The following is a 17,120-nucleotide window of genomic DNA, read 5'->3' as shown; positions in this document are numbered from 1 at the left end:
AAGGTGGCATGCACTCTGACAAGAACTTGTCAGTGACAACTCAGCAGCCTGGCAAGTGATTGAGGATGGTCGCTCAGAAGAGCAATGCTGTCGCAGCACACAATCTGACAAACATAGTCCCTTGCGCTGGCAGGGTACGGCATCCACATTTTTTCCATATGGAAGTCCGTTCTGAGGATCCCAGTCCTAGGACATCAGAGGAGTCTGATGACAAAGTGGGTCCTCAGCCCCTGCCCGCACCCGCATAGGCATTTGCAGGCGCCGCCGAGAGAAGTCCCGGAACTGTTGCATGGAGGGCCGCAGCAGGCCAAGCGCGCCCCGGCTCTGGCCGCGGCTGCTCGGCGGCGCACGCGGCGTGGACGCCATGCGCGACACCTGGCGTGGCCGCAGGTGCCAGTCGAACGGCAGGCCCATCGGCTCCTCAGACTCCTGCGCTGGCCACAGTACATCACCCGCTAAGGAATGGTGAAATGCCAGCTCACAGCATCGAGTGGCAGCATCACAAGAGCAAGAATCAGAGTTATAGGATCCAAATCAATCAGCATTCCTGCTGCAGATAACGAGGTGAGCCTGGCTGACAGAACCGCAATGTCTCCACATCTCAGTCCCGTGCTCCCTGCTAGGATGGCGGGGAATCGCTGTAAGGCAATATCCACGTTTCCTCAAACACTGGCAGGGACTGATTGACCCCCAACTCCCGTTATTTTTAGGAGCCAGGTGTCACGAATTTCCTCCTTGGTGCGGGCAAGGGTACTGTATTACTCACAGAGCCCATTCAGGCGCCTGGAGAAGAGAGAGGGCAAAAAAGGCGCACGCTGAGGCTGTGGCCCTGGGGGTCTGCGGCCGAGCCAGTGACGTAGCGCATCCAGCGGCCGTGTGTGAGGAAGAAGTACAGCCCGGCAATGCCCATGATCACCGTCACAGCGATGGCCGTCCGCGGCGACGCCCTAAACTTTATGAACGACGCCAGCGCCAGATTCGCCAGCAGCCAGGGAATGCCTGCGAGGCAATTGCCACCACCATGTACTGAAAATGCAAAATAGCTACTCTTGCTTCACAGCGCGTACAGTCTGGGCTGAAGTTTATTTGTGAGATGGGGAGTGCTCAGACAAGGCTTCCCATTGTCTGAGATAAGGATAAGCGCAAAGCTACAACAGGGCAAGCCAGACAGGGGAAGACAAGGTGTGTGTGGGTGCGCTCACTCGCGGAGAACATGTAGAAGGCGCGCTGCCACTCGGCCTCGCACCGCGTCTTCCATGTATTCTGGAAGGTTCGCTGCGGCTGCGGCGGCCGGTCGCCCGGCTTGTACCTGCACACACGCCAGCATTATCGCCACTTCCTTCAGGCATCGCCGACAAGGTTTTGCACGGTGCAGCCCAATGTGTTTGTGTTCATTTGCATGGACAAACAGAAAGATGGCTTGAGCAATTGGCTTCCTCTTGCTCCTGGGGTCAAGGTGAGAGAGCGCACCGAAGGGCGAAATCTCTGCACTGGTGTATGAACTCAGCCTCCTCCTCCTCGGTCACATAGGAGCGGCCCATCTTCAGGATGCTGGCATGAATCAGGCCGCATGCCGTCATCGAGCTGAAGCTCAAAGCCACCTGTTGCCAGGACAGTAGTACCTTGCTTTCTTTACAAGCACGCTGACTTGCTTGCCCCACAGCGTGAAGGGGTAGATGGTGGCTGCATCAGTCCATGTGCAATGACAATGAACTTTACTGTAGCAAGGAGCCAATGAGAGCGCATGTGACAATGAAGACAGGCACGTACCACAAAAGCGGTCGTGAATCCAAACGCGATGAGGACATTCGGATTCTGCTCCTCTGTGTTGAAGCCAAACTGCGCACACCAACTTTCTTCCCTCAACATGCTCTAAAGAGCCCATGGCTCTTGGAGCTCCTTCCAGCTAATGCTCTCCCTGATGACTGCTTGATGAACATTCTCTCAACAACATGTTGGGAGACTCAACACAGGATCTCTTACCTGCAGGTAGGAGATCATGACAAAGCCGGCCACCAGGGCCGCCAGATTGGAGATGCCCTTGAGCTGCTCGGCGCGCTCCTCCACATCGCGCCTGTTCTTCTCCACAAAACGAGCCCACAGCTGCCTGGCATTGTCCAGCGCCCTCTGCTCAAGGTCCTCTGCTCGCCACCTCCGCTCCTCTTCCCTGCATCATGCATGCTGTGTCGCCTGCTGCACCCTGACTGAGATCTCCCAAGTGGAGACTTGCTGACAGGCTACACAAGCAGTGTGAGGTGGTGGTGCATGTCATGCTAGCATGGAACCAGCATTCCTTGCCTGTAGGAGGCTGTCCTGGGGCCTGCACTGGAACTGTTGTCACGCCAAGAAGACCTAGCCCCTTCGTATCTGAAGCTGTCGACACTACTCAGCGGAGTGGGAGTGGAGCCGTCCCCAGCACAGACTCCGTTCCCAACACTAGATGCCATTCCATCGAGTTGTCGCACTTAGGTTGTAGGCTTGAAGGGGGACCACTGAGGCCACTTCAAAGGTATTGATTATCTTGATTCTTAAGAGGAAGAATCTTTATCTCTAGCGAATCATCAACATAGCCTGTGCAGCATTGACCGAAACAAGGGGTGATCTGATGCTTTGAGGTTTATTCTTGATTCCCAGCTTTTACCCTCAACTGATCACAAAGATGCACGGCACCGTTGAAACCAACGATCAAAGCATTTGGAGCCTGTCTCTCAGATATATAGAACGAGAGTACAGCCCATGTCATATAATGAGTCATAGTCAATGTACGTGCTGCTTGTCTGGCATGACTACAGGTTTACACGTCAAGGGCGACTTTGCCTTTGGAGTTGCAATCTGTTGCTCTCTTCACAGTATGCAAAGAGAATATCTGATGCAGCAGCATGCGCATACGACCCCTAAAAGTGCAATCCCGCAAACCCGGATAGCTACCCTAGATCTATACTATGTACGTACTGTGACTGCCAGTGACTGCCTGAGGCCGCAGCTTGAAAATGCAACCTTTCCTTGTCAGCAGTATTCAAGGAGTCACAAAATGCATCCAGCTGTGTCTTTGTCAGACCCTACGGGCTGCGAGGCATGGATGCACTTGCAGTAAAGGACCCAAATCGTCGAGGCTTGAGGTGCCAGTCAAAGGGCAGGCCCATGGGCTTCTCAATTTCCTGCGACAGGAACTCTTTTTATGAGGAACATGTTTCTGAACCCTGCACCTGCAAAAGCGGTCCATTTGCTGATAAAGTGAAATCAAGCTGAACAACATGCAAAGAGAAGAGATACATGCCCACCCGGGGTGGCACACTGACCTTCAGGTTGGGGCCCCTGACACGTGGTGCAGGACCAGCAACAGGCTCTAGCCAGCGCACATGCATCACAATCAAATACACAAATCCGAGGCCAAAGACCATCGTCATGATAATGGCGGCCGTGGACACGTTCTGGAACTTGATCCACGAGGCCAGAGTGAGGTTTGCATAAAACACAAAGACACCTGCAGCAAGGAAAGGCCATCAGTATCTCAATTACATAATGCATCATGCCTTAAATGGTCAGCGGGGGAGCAGAACATAGACACTCACTTCCAGAAAACATGAAGAACGCCCGCTGCCACTCAGCCTCGCAGTGATTCTGCCAGAAGCTCTGGATGTTGCGGCGCGGCTGGGGTGGGCTATTGCCTTTCCGGTACCTGCACGCCACCAGCCCACCTCAGGCAAAAGCTGCCGGACCCTCAATTGAGATCCTTCTGAGTATACAATATTTGTAGATGTCTGAAGACCTGAAAGATTCCAAGGAAGGGCGCTTACTGCAGGGCAAAGACGCGGCATCGCCGCATGAACTCTGCCTCCTCAGCTTCCGCCACATACTGTTTGCCCGTCTTCATGACAGCCGCATGTATCAGGCCGCACAATGACATGGAGTTAATGCTGAGCCCCACCTGGCCACACATGATTCTCAGTCAAGCAGTCGGCCCCTCGCCACTCTCCCCATCACAAAATGTTAATGCATGGGCACCCAACTGCTTCTATTCCAATCATCAGAGGAGAGGGGTGATGGCTTGAAAAGCAAAAATTGGGGCAAGGTAGGGCATCGCACCACCAAAGCCATGGTCATTCCAAAAGCTAGGATCACGCCTTGGTTTGCGGCCGCCACATCAAAGTCAAACTGCATGCAGTCACAGTGTGCCTGGTGTAAGACGGGGTCAACTCGGGGCGCCGGGCAAGGGATGCACGCTTCGGCAATATGCAGGTAATGCATGTAAACAAACATTTTGAAAGTGTGGCATGCCTGCAGAAAGGCGACTATGGCAAAGCCGGTGATGAGAGCTGCAAGGTTGGCAAAACTTTTCAGCTGCTCCGAGCGCTCTTCCACAAAACGCCGGTTCTGCTCCGCGTAGCGCTCCCACAGCACGACTGCATTGCCAAGGACCTTCTGCTCTATGTCCTCTGTGCGCCATCTCTGCACCTCCTCCCTGCAAGGGGCGTGGGTGTCCAGTACTGTTCTGGAGCAGGACTGCACATGATCCGATTGTGGATATGATCACATGATCTGCGCTAAGTACCTGAAAGAGGCGTCTGTGTATATCCCCTCCCATGTGACTCGCTCTGCCTCGGCAGAAGCTCTGCTCGGCTCACCCTGGTCAGTGTGCTCCATGCCAGCAATCAGCTGACTGGGTCCTCAGGCTCGACATGGGCCTCAATTTTTACATTGGTCTCAATTCATGGCGCCATCAAGCCGATCAGCACAGGACAAAGTCGAGGAAAAGTCCACCTTCCATGCGCATCTACCTAAATTCCATAGCGCGACAAGGAAGGCCACCCTCGTGGGCTTTTGGACTTTGGCTGACGAAATGTATCGTTGATGGGCTGATCAAGATCTACGAGGTACGATGGGCTGAGGTGATCTTTCCGTTCAGGTTGCAAATTTCCGAGGAAGCCAACACAGCATTTGCAAATTGCCAATTGGTAATGGCAACGTCATCATGAGGGCGCGGCCACAGACAGAGTTTCCACTGTGATACCCGAAGGCTGAGCACCTGCTGGATCTGGCCACGCAGAGACAGATTCGTTATTAGTGAGTGGGGATCATTGTGCGCATTGAAGAGCAAGAGAGTTTGGGGGACAGAAGTTACAGGCAAGGTCAATGTCCGACCAGCTAGCGTCGCAGCCGCTGCTGCCCGCGCTGGGTCTGGCCTCGGTCATCGTTCTGGTGCTCTCCATAGTGGTCCTACTGTATCGGCATCGCAGCAGCAAGCCAGGGGCCGGCCGCAAGGCCTCAATATTCCTGAACGGCGAGCAGGCAGCCAACAAGGAGGACGACAGACCGAAGGTCTGCATTCTCTTCGGCACGCAGACCGGGACTGCGGAGAGGTTCTCTAAGCAATTGAAGTCGGAACTGGCAACACGGTATGGCGAGGGAAACCGGTATGAGGTGCTGGACATGGAGGAGTTCAAAGCGGAGGAGCTGCACAAGGAGACAGTGGTTTTTTTCATGATGGCCACCTACGGCGATGGAGAGCCGACAGATAATGCAGCAGACTTCTATGGGTGGCTCCTGAAGGCCTCCTCGGATGTGGACAAGGGAATAGGGAACGGCAAGCTCTTGGAGGTACCCTTTTCTCACTTTGACCAGCACCCCCCACAGCAGGCTCTTATGTATTTGCGCAGTGTTGCTTTGACAGGCATAATATTATTGGACATGGATCCAATGTAGATCACATGTACGTTTATCTTCTTGTTCCTGAGTTTCCAAGGTTTGCACAAGGACCAACAAGGATTGAAGGATACTACACTTACAATTCGCACTAACGAACACCTGCTGGTGATCTCATCCGATGGCCACCTTGGTGCAGGGCGTGTCCTTTGGCGTTTTTGGCCTGGGCAACAAACAGTACGAGCACTTCTGCGCTGTGGGCAAGCGCGTGCACAAGGCGCTGGTCAACCTAGGAGGTCGCGCTCTGGTGCGCCGCGGCGACGGCGACGATGACGAAGACATCGAGGCCGACTTTGAGTCATGGCGGACGGAGCTGTACGCCTCCCTGGACAAGTCTGATGTGCTCGCCAAGAGCACGGTGCGCGCTCCTCTGCCCACTCTCCAGCTATCACGCCTTGTGCCCCCTTCATGCAACATCTTGCCTGCACAGTGGCTCTCATGGTCTTCATGGTTTGCCTTGCATGCTTAAATTGTGCGCAGTGTTAAGTGTCCTGGCTGAGCGGTGGGATGTGCCGATCTGCAGACTGGCGAGCCAGGAGTGACACAGATCGTGGCGGCGGCAGAAACAGTGCCCAGCTACCAGGTGGAGATCCTGACTGGCGCGGACGCGGCGGGGGCCGAGGATGTTTCCACTGATGCGCCGGTGTCCGGCAACGGCACCAGCAAGGACTCACCCTTCCTTGCGCGCATCGGGGTGGTGCGCGAGCTGCACTCGCCGCAGTCCGACCGCTCCTGCGTCCACATTGAGCTGGATGTCAGCGGCTCTGACATCAGCTATGAGGCTGGAGACCACGTGAGCGCCTGCTCTGCTCAGGCTGCTTTTGCCTTCCAAAGCAATAACTTGTCTGTGCGGTGGTAGTGCACAGCTTGCCCGAGTGGTTGTTTTGGATGCTGTGTTTGGAATCAGACAGGCTATTTTGAGTCTTTTGTTGGTGCAAGCGGCTCGTATTGACCAGCTCATACCATGAACTTTAATTTGTATGCTCTCCATTGGGAGTTATAATTACTGGCATAAAAAGCTGGGGCTGATCTGACAATGATTTTTGCTGCCACAGGTGGGCATCCTGCCAGAGAACAGCAGCGAGTCGGTTGAGCGGGCGGCAGCCGCATTAGGGTACCCACCAGAGACAGTGTTCAGGTTGAGCGTGCCCGAGGGCAACCCCCAGAAGATGGCGCAGCCCTTTGCAGGTGAACTACTTTGACCTCCTCCTCATTTGGCATTGTCCTCTGAACTGCGGGCTGATTGGCATGCAATTTGTTGCCCTCTTTACACTCCAGGCGGCAAGCTGATATCGGCGGAGGAATAGGTGTGGAAGGGCCGCGCAGTGCATCCCCTGCTCCTGAAACGAGACAGCCTTGGTCCAGGCTACGGTCAGCTATCCTAAAAAGGCGTCTCAGTGCCTGACAACAGATGGCGATGATGTGTGGCAGGTGGCGCGATCACGCTGAGGGCGGCACTGGCGCGGTATGCGGATCTGCTGTCGCCGGTGAGTAAGCCGGCGCTGCAGGCGCTGACAGCATTTGCGGACGGCGAGGATGCGGCGCGGCTGCACCGGCTGCTGTCGCCAGATGGCGCCGCGGAGTACAAGGCGTGGCACCAGCAGAGCCGCTGCCTGCTGGAGGTCCTCGAAGAATTCCCCAGCATCAAGCCCCCGCTGGGTGAGTGCAAGCTTTGGCTGTTGGACCTCTTTCTGATTGGTATGCTTTTGCGATACTGGTGTGCTGCTGTCGGGTTTCGAAATAATCTTGGAAATGTATCGAGGGGTCACAGCAGATATTAATCGTGGCAGTGTTGTGGATGTTCAGGCGTCTTCTTCGGCTCTGTTATGCAGCGGCTGCAGACGCGGTTCTACTCCATCTCATCGTCCCCCCTGCCGCACCCCAAATCCATCCATGTCACCTGCGCCGTCGTCCTGGAAACCACCGCCACAGGTGTTGCTCCTAAGATATACTTGTTAATCAACGCTTCCTGCTTCCCTTCTGGCACGTCCAAGTCTATCTGCACTGCGCTGTGTTGCTATGGAGGGTTGAAATGTGTGAATACTATGTGATGGCGGCTGACGCTGGTTGCCTGGCTATGGCGACAGGGCGGGTGCACGAGGGCATTACGTCGTACTTCTTGAAGCAAAAGGCGCCGGGCGCGCGCGTGCCGGTGTTTGTGCGGCACAGCAGCTTCCGGCTGCCGCGCGATCCGGCCGCGCCCATCGTCATGGTCGGCCCCGGCACCGGCCTCGCGCCGTTCCGCGGCTTCCTGCAGGAGCGCGCCGCCCTCGCCGCTAAAGGTGCGCGCTGCCAGCCCATTGTGAAGCCTTAATTCTGATGACTTGAGAGTGGATTGTCTACTAATGGAATTTTACTCCTCAGCATTACCAGATGGTCTGCACTAGACCACTTCATTCCGAGAACGGAGCTATATCTGCCCTCATCTTTCCCTTGTACGTTTTGAGGTAGTCTGTATATTATGCCCTTGTCATGCAAGATTCTCAGCTTTTGGGCCCTTAAAAAGATAGATGGGCAGCTGCACTCCCGAATCATTCATCGCTAGTGCGGATAATCTCTGGGGGCTGCTGGAAAAACATTGCTGGTGCATGGTGCTGAGGCTGTGGCTGGCATGCGGCAGGCACCAAGCTGGCCCCGGCGTACCTGTTCTTTGGCTGCCGTAAGCGCGCGCACGACTACATCTACCGCGAGGAGCTGGAGGCCTGGGCGGCGGACGGCACCATCACCAAGCTCTTCGTGGCCTTCTCGCGCGACGGCAAAACCAAGGATTACGTGCAGCACCACATGGCGCGCGAGTCAGCGCTGATCGCCCCCGTTCTTCGCGAGGGCGCCGGCGCCGGCGGTCACTTCTACGTGTGCGGGGACGCCAAGCACATGGCCAAGGTGCGGCAGCGCCCCCCTTGCTGACTCAGCTGCTCCCACAATGCAGGCTTGATGTACAGTCATGCAAGTGCTTGTTTGCATTATGCCGGATTGGCTTCCCTGCGCACAAATGGACGTGATCTATTCTTTTAAGGCAGTAGTGAAGTTGATGATAACAATCTCACACCTGCAAGGTTAGGCACGCCAGCGCTGGCTCTCCAATACATGTTAGGGGGAGTGTTTTGGTTGATAAAATTTTGAAATCATTTTGAACTGAAGAGTTATGGCATGTGGCAGGATGTTGCGCGGGCGGCGGTGGCAATTGTGGAACAGGCGAATGGCGTGAGCACGGGACAGGCTGAGGCCGTTCTCAAGCGCATGTCGGACGCCGGCCGTATCCAGAAGGACGTCTGGTAGTATGGCTCTCTGCCAAGCTAACGATACGAGAAGAAGCTGCCCATTTGAGGCATAAATTGGTGTGGTGATCATGACAAGTTGGATGTATAATAATGAATGCACTAAGATGCCTTCATGGCAGCAAATTCGGACTGGGTGTTTCGTTTATTTCCTGGTGGGTATCTTGGTTTGCAAAAGATAGTGCCTTTTGCATATTTCGCCCCAATCAATCAGTTGAGTCCTGTACAGCCGATGTGGCATCAAAGGACAGTAGACCATTGGACATAGACATTGGACGTAAGAGCACGAAGACTTGGGCAGGCTGTGTCCAGGTGTCGATTGAGCAGTTGCAAGGCCCCATTCCTTTAGCGTTGCAGCCAGCTGGATGAACATGCAGTTGTTGCAAGCGTTTACTTCCTTTTTGTGATTAGTGGACACAGCCTGGACGAATCCGGTGGTGCTCAATGAGGAGCGGTGCTCAATGGTTTGTAGCTCACGCAGCATTGCAGTCACATGCAGATCTTCTAGGCAAGGATCATTGGAAGTGTGTATCCATGATAAGGAGTGTTGACATTGTGTGCATTGGGAATAGCTTGGCAGTTGGTCATAGTGAGTTTTATTGGTGGGTAATCGTTATTTAGATCACTGATATTGGCAGATCTTTAAGTTTGGAATATTTATTGTTTGTAGCTATCGAGTATCATCTGGTGGCTGCAATGATCTTTGCAGTCCCCAAAATCACATGTGCAAGCCACAGGAATATCACATCTTGAGGATTCACAACTCTCCAACAACTTCCTGCAAGATCTCATTTGCCCAAGTGATCTTCCACATGAATTCCCACGATGACACTTCTCACCTCTCTGGTTGGGTGTGAAACTAACATTGGAGGCACCTTCCCAAGAGTCAATGTCTTACTCGATCGCCCTGTCTCAGTAATATCTGTGTATGGTGCTTTTGTACCTCTCCTCATTGGACCCACATCACAGTTCGCTGGTCTTGTCTGTAGCCTTCTCTGCTTCTTTGCTAATGCTGAGCTCCTCCGGCTTAGCTTCTGGCACCTTCTTCTCCGCCAGCACCTTGAGGGCATTCTCCATGCCGGCCTTGACTTGGTCCACACTCTGGTAGAAGTAAGCGTACTGGTCTGGACTGGCTGGATTCTTGATGTCTGTGCGCAATGTGCCGTTTGGCTCGGCGAACACAATGCGTGGAATGTAGCCCCCATCTGGTGCAAACTCCGCCTGCACAATCCCACCTTGTTGTGATTGTACTGGCCATGCAAGGAGAAGGGGCTAGCAGAGGATTTGAGGGAGCAGAAAGAGCAGGACAAGAGTAGGACATCTTAGCTACAGGTAAAGAGAGCCACTGGGAGTTCCTCTTCTAGGCAACGATTGCGTACCCCAAACTTGTTGTTGTCATCACCGCCGACATTGATCAGCAGGAAGTCCTTGGAGATGTCAAGGAGCTTCTCTCCGTCTTCCATAAAGTTGGCCTTCAGCCTCGTGCAAGCTCCGCACCATGGTTGTGAAAATATAAATAAGATGGCCTTCTTGTCGTTCACGAAGGTGGGTTCCTACAGCATGCACACACTCGTGTGATTCAAAAAAAAATCAAAGATGCCTAGGGATGCAAACATAGATGAGACATATCGAGATTTGCGCGGTGCAACTGGTGCATTACGACCAGGCAACATCGGTGATCTTCTCCTACAAAGCAATTGCACAAAGCGATCTGGCAGTCAAGAGTGAAAAGCGATCTCAAAATCGTACTCACCAAAAGGAGCTCCGGTGGGTTCCAATCCAATTTGCTGTTGAATCCGTTCGAGAAATCTAGTGCTTTGCATGTGGAGAAAGAAAGGCTCTGGACAATTACCGCGAGCAGCAGAAGGCTCTCTGAGATATTCATCCCGAAAAACTGACTTGTTAGAAATCAGAGACCATTTTTGTTGGTGCAGAAACCGGAATGAAGTCACCAGATCTTTTTCAAATGTTGGGGGGACCGTTCCCCCCTCTGGACAAAAAATGCTGCCTCAAGTTGCCTTGCACTTGATGCTGAGCTACTCAAGAGACTCGTGACTAGCTGTCAACGTCGGCGCATGTGGCTGCAGCAGTAAAGCAGTGGGGCACAGAGGATGGGCACTCCTGGGAGTGCCCGCTGCAAGTTAATCGCTATAGCTATCGGCCTGGCCAACTACTTGATCAGAAGTACTGGAGCGTGATCATATTGCATATGCTTGGAGCAGCTGCAGCACTACTTGCATCCGCAGGTTGCATGCGTGCCTTGAGATTTTGCATACTTCCGCTGTCCATGCAGCATATTGACAATTGTAATTACTGCAAGTTTACCGCAGTGCTCTTACCACCAATATGTCTCCTTTGACACATGCACAGCAGCTCAACTTGAAGGGGGCACAGGTCAAGAAACCATGCCATTTAATGAAAGCCGAAATGTCCAGGACACCCATATGTTGAATGTGCTTGAGCCTAACTTTGAAAGCACCTGGCATTTCAGAAAATGGGGACAAGTACATAAACTACAATTGCACTGCATTTGTTTCACTACGGATAGTGTTGCTCTGGAGCCATACCACCTGGAATGGTTGACCAGGTACCTATGTTAGCTGGTCCCTCTAGTTTGACCTTGATCTCCACTCAGGCACCCCAGATGTTCCACCACAACAGAGCGGTGCAAGAATGTATTGCAAGGAGGCTTCACACAGGGATAGCTTTGCTAAAACTTTGGGCATGCAGCCAACCCATTGGAGGGCACCTGCAGGATCAGCCTATGTAATTGCCCCTCAGCACTTTCTATTTACAGACCTGCTGCATCCCGTCAAAGCACGCAGATCCAGGCGTTCGCTTCATTTCAGCCGGCCCGGCACGTCTCCCCAATCCCAGGCGTTTATGCCAGCTGCGGTCTCAGAGCAGCCTCAGCTTCACGCCTTTGCCTCACCAGCTGCACCTGAGCCTCAGCCCAAGACATCATGCTGCCAAGCTTCAGCCGCCATGCCCTTCCTTCCCTCTCCATGCGAAGCTGCCCATAAGCCAGCTGGTGGGCCCACGAGCACCGCAGGGAACATGCAGCTGTGCTTAGCACACAACCCCTCGGTCATGCAGCGGCGGAGGTGCAGCGGCGGAGGTGGGCGCTGCTGCGGTGGGAATGCCGCAATCATTGCTGGGCGCACTGCACGCGCTGCCCGCCGCGGCCTTCCTCGTCGTCGCTGCTGTCATAGGCCTCGCTGCCGCCGGTTGACTTGGCGTACTGCCGCCGTGCACGCAGCTCCTCCTCTATGTCCTCCACCGGCCGCATCGTCACCTGCGCATCGCACCAGACAACACCCTCAGCAACAACGCCTTCCAAGCTATAATCTATTCCAAAGACCTTCTGCTATCTTCACTGCTGCTTGTGCTGGTCGGTAGCCCACTGTCCAGACCCTTTAGAGCGATATTGTAGTAGACGATCTCAAAACTGAGCTGCAAGATTACAACAAGCTGCTGCTGCTGCTGGCAGTCTGTCCACCAAGCTTGATATAATGCCGGCATGGAGATGCCAGCGGACGATGAAGTGTATTACGGACAAGTGTCGGCATGGAGCTTTTCGCAGATAGCGGACACCATGAAAGTGTGAGAGAGGAGGAGGGGGCGTACGTTCTCGCTGTCGACGTCCATGACGCCATTCTCGGAGGAGTCGCGCGACGCGGACGGCAGCACCTGCTGGATGGCGGCCACCTGGTGCTGGGTGAGCGTGGTCGGGAACTTGACGTTGAAGTGCACATACAGGTTGCCCTTCTCGTAGGGGCGCCCGTGCACCGGCATTCCCTCGTCCGTGATGCACTTCCAGCTGTTGGGCTTCACCACCTCCCCAGCCGGCTGCGACACCTGCGCAGAAGACACCATACCACCCATCAATGCGATGGCCGCAAACCCCTTACTGTGCTCGCCTAAGGGAGATGGCCAGCCATTGTTGCCCCTTGCACTGCCCAATGGACACGACCACCGTATTCCCCTGCAACTGCCTCCCCTGTCCACGATGCCCTGTCTGATCTCTGAGCAGTAAGAACGCACCCCACTGCATCATTGTGCACATCCTGCTCCTGGCTCAAAGCACGTGCACAGCTACCTAAGAAGCAAGTGCTTGGGATCAGACGGGGAGCGCACCTGCAGGACGCGTTGGTCGAGGTGGGTGACGTTGAAGCTGAAGCCGCACAGCGCCTCCTGCAGCGAGATATCCTGCGCACCCACAGAGCTTTCCAATCAGAGGGCCATTCCAGCTAGCTTCCAAAGTGCACTGCAGGCTATGAACACACTGCTTGGGAGTCTGGCAAATCAATACCAAAGTGCCATTGTGTACCCCAGCAACGGAAAGCAATCCATGCCTCATGGCCTGAGTCAAATTCGCAGAGTCTGCTACCAGAGGTCCTGCACATGTCACTGGAGAGTTTGAGGACCAGGCAGGCGGGCGCACCTTGTCAAGGATAAGGTCGTTGCCAACGCGCTTGAAGGTCTTGTGGGGCTTGGGCTCCAGCACAAAGATGACGTCGCCCGGGAGCACGCCCAGCTCGCTCATGCCCGCCTCGCCGCGCAGCACCACCTTGGCGCCGTACTTGTGCCCCTGCTCGATGTGCACCTCAAACACCTTCTTCTCCGGCATCAGCCCCTGCAGCAGAAGAGATGTGACAGATTGTCATCGCTAGTGATCTACATGTCAGCCGTGCTGTCCACAGAGATTGCTTTCATATGTCACTCCGCAGATTGACCTTCATGGTTTGAACATCTGCAAGACATATCTGGCATACACATCAGCCGTGCTGTCCACGCAGCTTCAATTCATATGTCATGCCGGAGATGCATCGTCATGGTTTGAACATCTGCAAGACATATCAGGCATGCTGCAAGCGGTGAGCGATGTGACGGCGCTAACAGCATTCCAACAATCTGAAGTGCTGCCAATGAGGAGGCGGTCACAGAGTCTTGACTGCGTGAAGAAAGTCCAGATAGGTCAGCGCACCTTGCCCTGGCAGTCGGCGCAGGTGTCGTGGGGGGGTGTCGCGTAGCCGGTCTGGTTGCAGCGGGAGCAGGGCTGCTGGATCTGCTGCATCATGCCTGGGCCCAGCGGCCGCATCATCACCTGCACGCCGCTGCCGTGGCACGTCTGCAGCAAAGCCCAGGTGTCAATACTTGAGGCAAAGTGCCTTGCCAAATTTCTTGTCAAGTCAGGGGCACCAGCAGATAAAAAGGACCCATCTCAGCACTGGGAATGGTGACTCTTGCGTGCAAAGGAAGTGGTTCCTGATGCTCACCTCACAGGTATACTGCCGCCCGGACTTTGTGCCTTTCCCTTGGCAGGTGTCGCACTTGATGTTGCGCGCGAGTGACAACTTCCTGCACACCATAAAGCCCCAAGGGCATCAACAACAGCTCCTCGCGAGCAATGCCAATCCGCTAATGCAACCCCTCTATTATTATAGTTGACTGCACTACACAACCACAGATTACAAGTACTAGCCTATGCAACGATACTCCTGTCAAGTAACCAAAATGAAGACCTAGCCATCAACACCCTCAAGAGATGTCATGTTTTACAGAGACTCAACATCTCTCACCACACAAGTACTCACGACCAGAGGTGTGAAATCCTTCAAGAGACTGCGCTCCGCACCGTGTGCCGCCGTTGTAGACCTCCTCCAGGCTGACCTTGAGCCTGTGCACCACATTCTCGCCGCGCCGCTCCCGAGGCTGCCCCCTGCGGCCGCCGCCGCCGCCCGTGAACATGTCAAAGATGTCCTGCATGCCTCCGGCGCCGCCACCGGGGCCGCCCTCTTTCACAGCCTCCTCTCCATACTGCACAACAGATCCGGCATAGTAAGGCTAAGGCAGTCAAAGACAAGAAGATGCATTATTTAATGGGATGCAATAAGAGAGCGGAGGCAGTCACAGCCTCTGCATGTGACACCTCACTGATATTGGCGCTGCAAACCTCTTTGAAGAGACTGTTCCTCCCTAGGTTGAAGTATGGTGATTAATGCGGGGTCACGAGCCTGTATGGTAAAGAACGCATGCACAGAAGATCAATGCAAGTATACATCTCGTACGCACCTCATCATATATTCTTCTCTTCTCAGGGTCTCGCAGAACATCATAGGCTTCATTGATCTCCTTGAACTTTTCTTCGTCACCGCCTGCAGGCACCAACGTGAAAAGATGAGAAATGCCTGCATTTTTTTTGTTCACCCAGTGAAAGAATAAGTCTTCAAAGGCGCGAACAAGAATCAACCTAAGCTAGGTCTTGTTTCCCACTGGGATTTGAAAACTAAGACCACATCTAGTAATAGCAACCTCACACAGTATGCAGCGATCTTGGTAATTTCATTGCTGCAAAAGGGTTGATCAGCGCCCAATACGAAATTGAACTCATTTATAATGCACTTGACAGCAGTGCTGCCGGCCCAACAGGCAAAAACTTCACAACTGCGTGGAACCTTCCAATTGTTTCCATCGCGCCTAGCTTGAAAATGGCGGCCACATGCATGAACCAAATTAATACTGAGCACCATCAATCCCGAGAAGCAAGTAATAAGTGGTGCATCAACGTGCATGGCTACAATGCGGGCAGAGATCAGGGAAGACAAAGGGAGGACAGAACCGTTTCATCGTGTCCAAAACCAAGGCGCACCTTTGTCCGGATGCAATTTCAGTGCTAGTTTCCTGTGCGCTTTCTTCAATTCTGCATCACTGGCGGTCTTGTCCACGCCGAGGATCTTGTAATATCTCGTGCTGTCGCTCTTAGGCCGGCCCATCCCGCCCATATCTGCGCCAGGGAAGCCGCCGGGGAAGCCCCCGCCTCCAAAGAAGCTCCCGCCAAACATGACTGCACGTTAACGTATCAACGCACACCCTTCGTTTGGTGTGTTTCCTTTGGCATTCGACTGCCGCTTGTAGTGATTGGCGAGAGCAGAGCAGGTGCCTGTTCTGGCTGCATGATGAGTAACCTATAGGCACGCGGTTTCGAGTCTCCCTCGAAGCCCTGTCCCACACACACACACACTGGCACAAATTGTGTCAGATGAGACTCGTTGGGCCCTTGGTAGCCCTCAGGATGGCATACGTGGTGTGGATGGTTGAATCATGTGAGTGCTGCTCGGGGCTCTCACCTGATTGATACCCAAAGGCAAATATGTCAGTCTTTCCACCCAGGCCTCGTCCCCTTGGAAAGGCCGCACCGGCAGGAGGTAAGATGCAGCAAGGGGGTCGCAGCGTGCCGGACACAGCTCAGAAAACGACTGTGGGCTTCAACGCAACAGGCCTTACCAACGATCGGATCCTCTTTGTCGCTCAAGTCCTTGTGGGGTACAAGGTAGAGGTGCAGGTGAGGCCAGCTATATTACGGTTGAGTTGAAATTGAGCATGTCAAATGCAAAGGGCAATGTTGGGTACACGTGGTTGGGTTCATAGCTGCAACAACTGGTTTTGCAGGTGAAGGATGGGACGATCTACGAGGGAATATTGCACAAAATGCGCCCCGAAAATGAGGATTTGAACGTCGTGCTGCATTGGGCAAGGACTTTGAGAGGGCCGAGCGCTGCCACTGCCACACCTGCTGTGAAGCAGATGCTCATCCCGTCAGCAGACCTCGTGCAGATCCTCGCCAAAAACGTGGATCTCTCTGAAGAGGAGCTGAGCGGGCCGCTCAATGGTGGCAACGCCTTTGAGACGGATTCTGAGATCTCCAAAGGGCGTGGCGGGTGTGACCCCAGCAGCATCCTAGGCCCTTTGTGAGCCAGAAGATCACCATAATTGATTCGCCCTGCCATCGCTGGTACTGGCCGTTCTGAATGCTAATAGTACTAGCTGAGAGACGATTGCCTGAGATGCTGGCACGGATATGTGCAGGGTGGAAAGGGAGCTGACCCGCTGGCAGCCAGACAGCTCAGTAACGGAGCCAGACTTAAGCCTGAATGCTGGAGGCACCTTTGGCCGCCCCAACGCCGGGAGCGTCACTGGTTGGGACCAGTTTGAAACCAACCGGCAGAAATTCCAGGTGGGAATCTTGTGCATGCAGATGGCACCCCTTCATTGATCAGCATGCAGCTGTGCCAAGAGCGGTATGGTGCAGTGTGTGGGCTGACTATACTTTCGAGGCATACGCTAATGCCATGATTG

At 54.1% G+C, this 17,120-nt stretch overlaps 6 protein-coding genes across 6 annotated transcripts; 2 read left to right on the top strand and 4 right to left on the bottom strand.

The window, feature by feature from the left end:
- Window positions 1-186: 186 nt before the first annotated feature.
- On the bottom strand, window positions 187-2,166 carry COCSUDRAFT_17677 (hypothetical protein; the record flags this gene model as incomplete). Its single annotated transcript, XM_005645642.1, has 6 exons — window positions 187-426; window positions 815-999; window positions 1,203-1,309; window positions 1,471-1,601; window positions 1,771-1,839; window positions 1,984-2,166. Coding segments are annotated over 6 exons (915 nt in total), but the record flags the coding sequence as incomplete, so codon positions are not given.
- A 2,850-nt stretch (window positions 2,167-5,016) lies between these two features.
- Window positions 5,017-8,982, top strand: COCSUDRAFT_30296 (NADPH-cytochrome P450 reductase; the record flags this gene model as incomplete). The annotated part of the gene is made up of 9 exons (XM_005645641.1): window positions 5,017-5,598; window positions 5,843-6,061; window positions 6,227-6,496; window positions 6,759-6,891; window positions 7,135-7,362; window positions 7,510-7,635; window positions 7,791-7,985; window positions 8,324-8,586; window positions 8,863-8,982. The coding sequence occupies exons 1-9, from the start codon at window positions 5,134-5,136 to the stop codon at window positions 8,980-8,982; spliced, it is 2,019 nt and encodes a 672-aa protein (XP_005645698.1). The 5' UTR covers window positions 5,017-5,133.
- COCSUDRAFT_33808 (hypothetical protein) lies at window positions 8,962-9,648 on the bottom strand. The gene has a single exon (XM_005645640.1). It carries the CDS (start codon window positions 9,352-9,354, stop codon window positions 9,127-9,129), a length of 228 nt encoding a protein of 75 aa, XP_005645697.1. The 5' UTR covers window positions 9,355-9,648; the 3' UTR covers window positions 8,962-9,126.
- A 78-nt stretch (window positions 9,649-9,726) lies between these two features.
- On the bottom strand, window positions 9,727-10,894 carry COCSUDRAFT_54141 (hypothetical protein). Its single transcript, XM_005645639.1, has 3 exons — window positions 10,735-10,894; window positions 10,361-10,534; window positions 9,727-10,202 (listed from the first exon to the last, which is right to left on the bottom strand). Exons 1-3 carry the CDS (start codon window positions 10,864-10,866, stop codon window positions 9,945-9,947), a joined length of 564 nt encoding a protein of 187 aa, XP_005645696.1. The 5' UTR covers window positions 10,867-10,894; the 3' UTR covers window positions 9,727-9,944.
- A 1,235-nt stretch (window positions 10,895-12,129) lies between these two features.
- Window positions 12,130-15,757, bottom strand: COCSUDRAFT_54140 (DnaJ-like protein; the record flags this gene model as incomplete). Its single annotated transcript, XM_005645638.1, has 9 exons — window positions 12,130-12,276; window positions 12,609-12,839; window positions 13,119-13,190; window positions 13,426-13,617; window positions 13,969-14,112; window positions 14,261-14,342; window positions 14,620-14,801; window positions 15,057-15,139; window positions 15,634-15,757. The coding sequence occupies 9 exons, from the start codon at window positions 15,755-15,757 to the stop codon at window positions 12,130-12,132; spliced, it is 1,257 nt and encodes a 418-aa protein (XP_005645695.1).
- Window positions 15,758-16,194: 437 nt separating this feature from the next.
- On the top strand, window positions 16,195-16,736 carry COCSUDRAFT_18014 (hypothetical protein; the record flags this gene model as incomplete). Its single annotated transcript, XM_005645637.1, has 2 exons — window positions 16,195-16,326; window positions 16,434-16,736. 2 exons carry the CDS (start codon window positions 16,195-16,197, stop codon window positions 16,734-16,736), a joined length of 435 nt encoding a protein of 144 aa, XP_005645694.1.
- Between the last annotated feature and the right edge of the window lie 384 nt (window positions 16,737-17,120).

The sequence above is a fragment of the Coccomyxa subellipsoidea genome (genome assembly GCF_000258705.1).
Source record: "Coccomyxa subellipsoidea C-169, whole genome shotgun sequence".
Classification (NCBI taxonomy): Eukaryota; Viridiplantae; Chlorophyta; class Trebouxiophyceae; family Coccomyxaceae; genus Coccomyxa; species Coccomyxa subellipsoidea.
The sequence above is the reverse complement of the archived record's forward strand: the minus strand, read 5'-3'. Positions and strand labels throughout refer to the sequence as shown.

Excerpts from the sequence above, each read along its gene's own strand:
- COCSUDRAFT_33808 (XM_005645640.1), bottom strand. The coding sequence starts at position 9,354 with ATGTTCATCCAGCTGGCTGCAACGCTAAAGGAATGGGGCCTTGCAACT.
- COCSUDRAFT_54141 (XM_005645639.1), bottom strand. The coding sequence starts at position 10,866 with ATGAATATCTCAGAGAGCCTTCTGCTGCTCGCGGTAATTGTCCAGAGC. Across the intron at positions 10,535-10,734 it reads ACCCACCGGAGCTCCTTTTG|GAACCCACCTTCGTGAACGA; the intron begins GTGAGTACGATT and ends TGCATGCTGTAG. Across the intron at positions 10,203-10,360 it reads ATGACAACAACAAGTTTGGG|GCGGAGTTTGCACCAGATGG; the intron begins GTACGCAATCGT and ends GGGATTGTGCAG.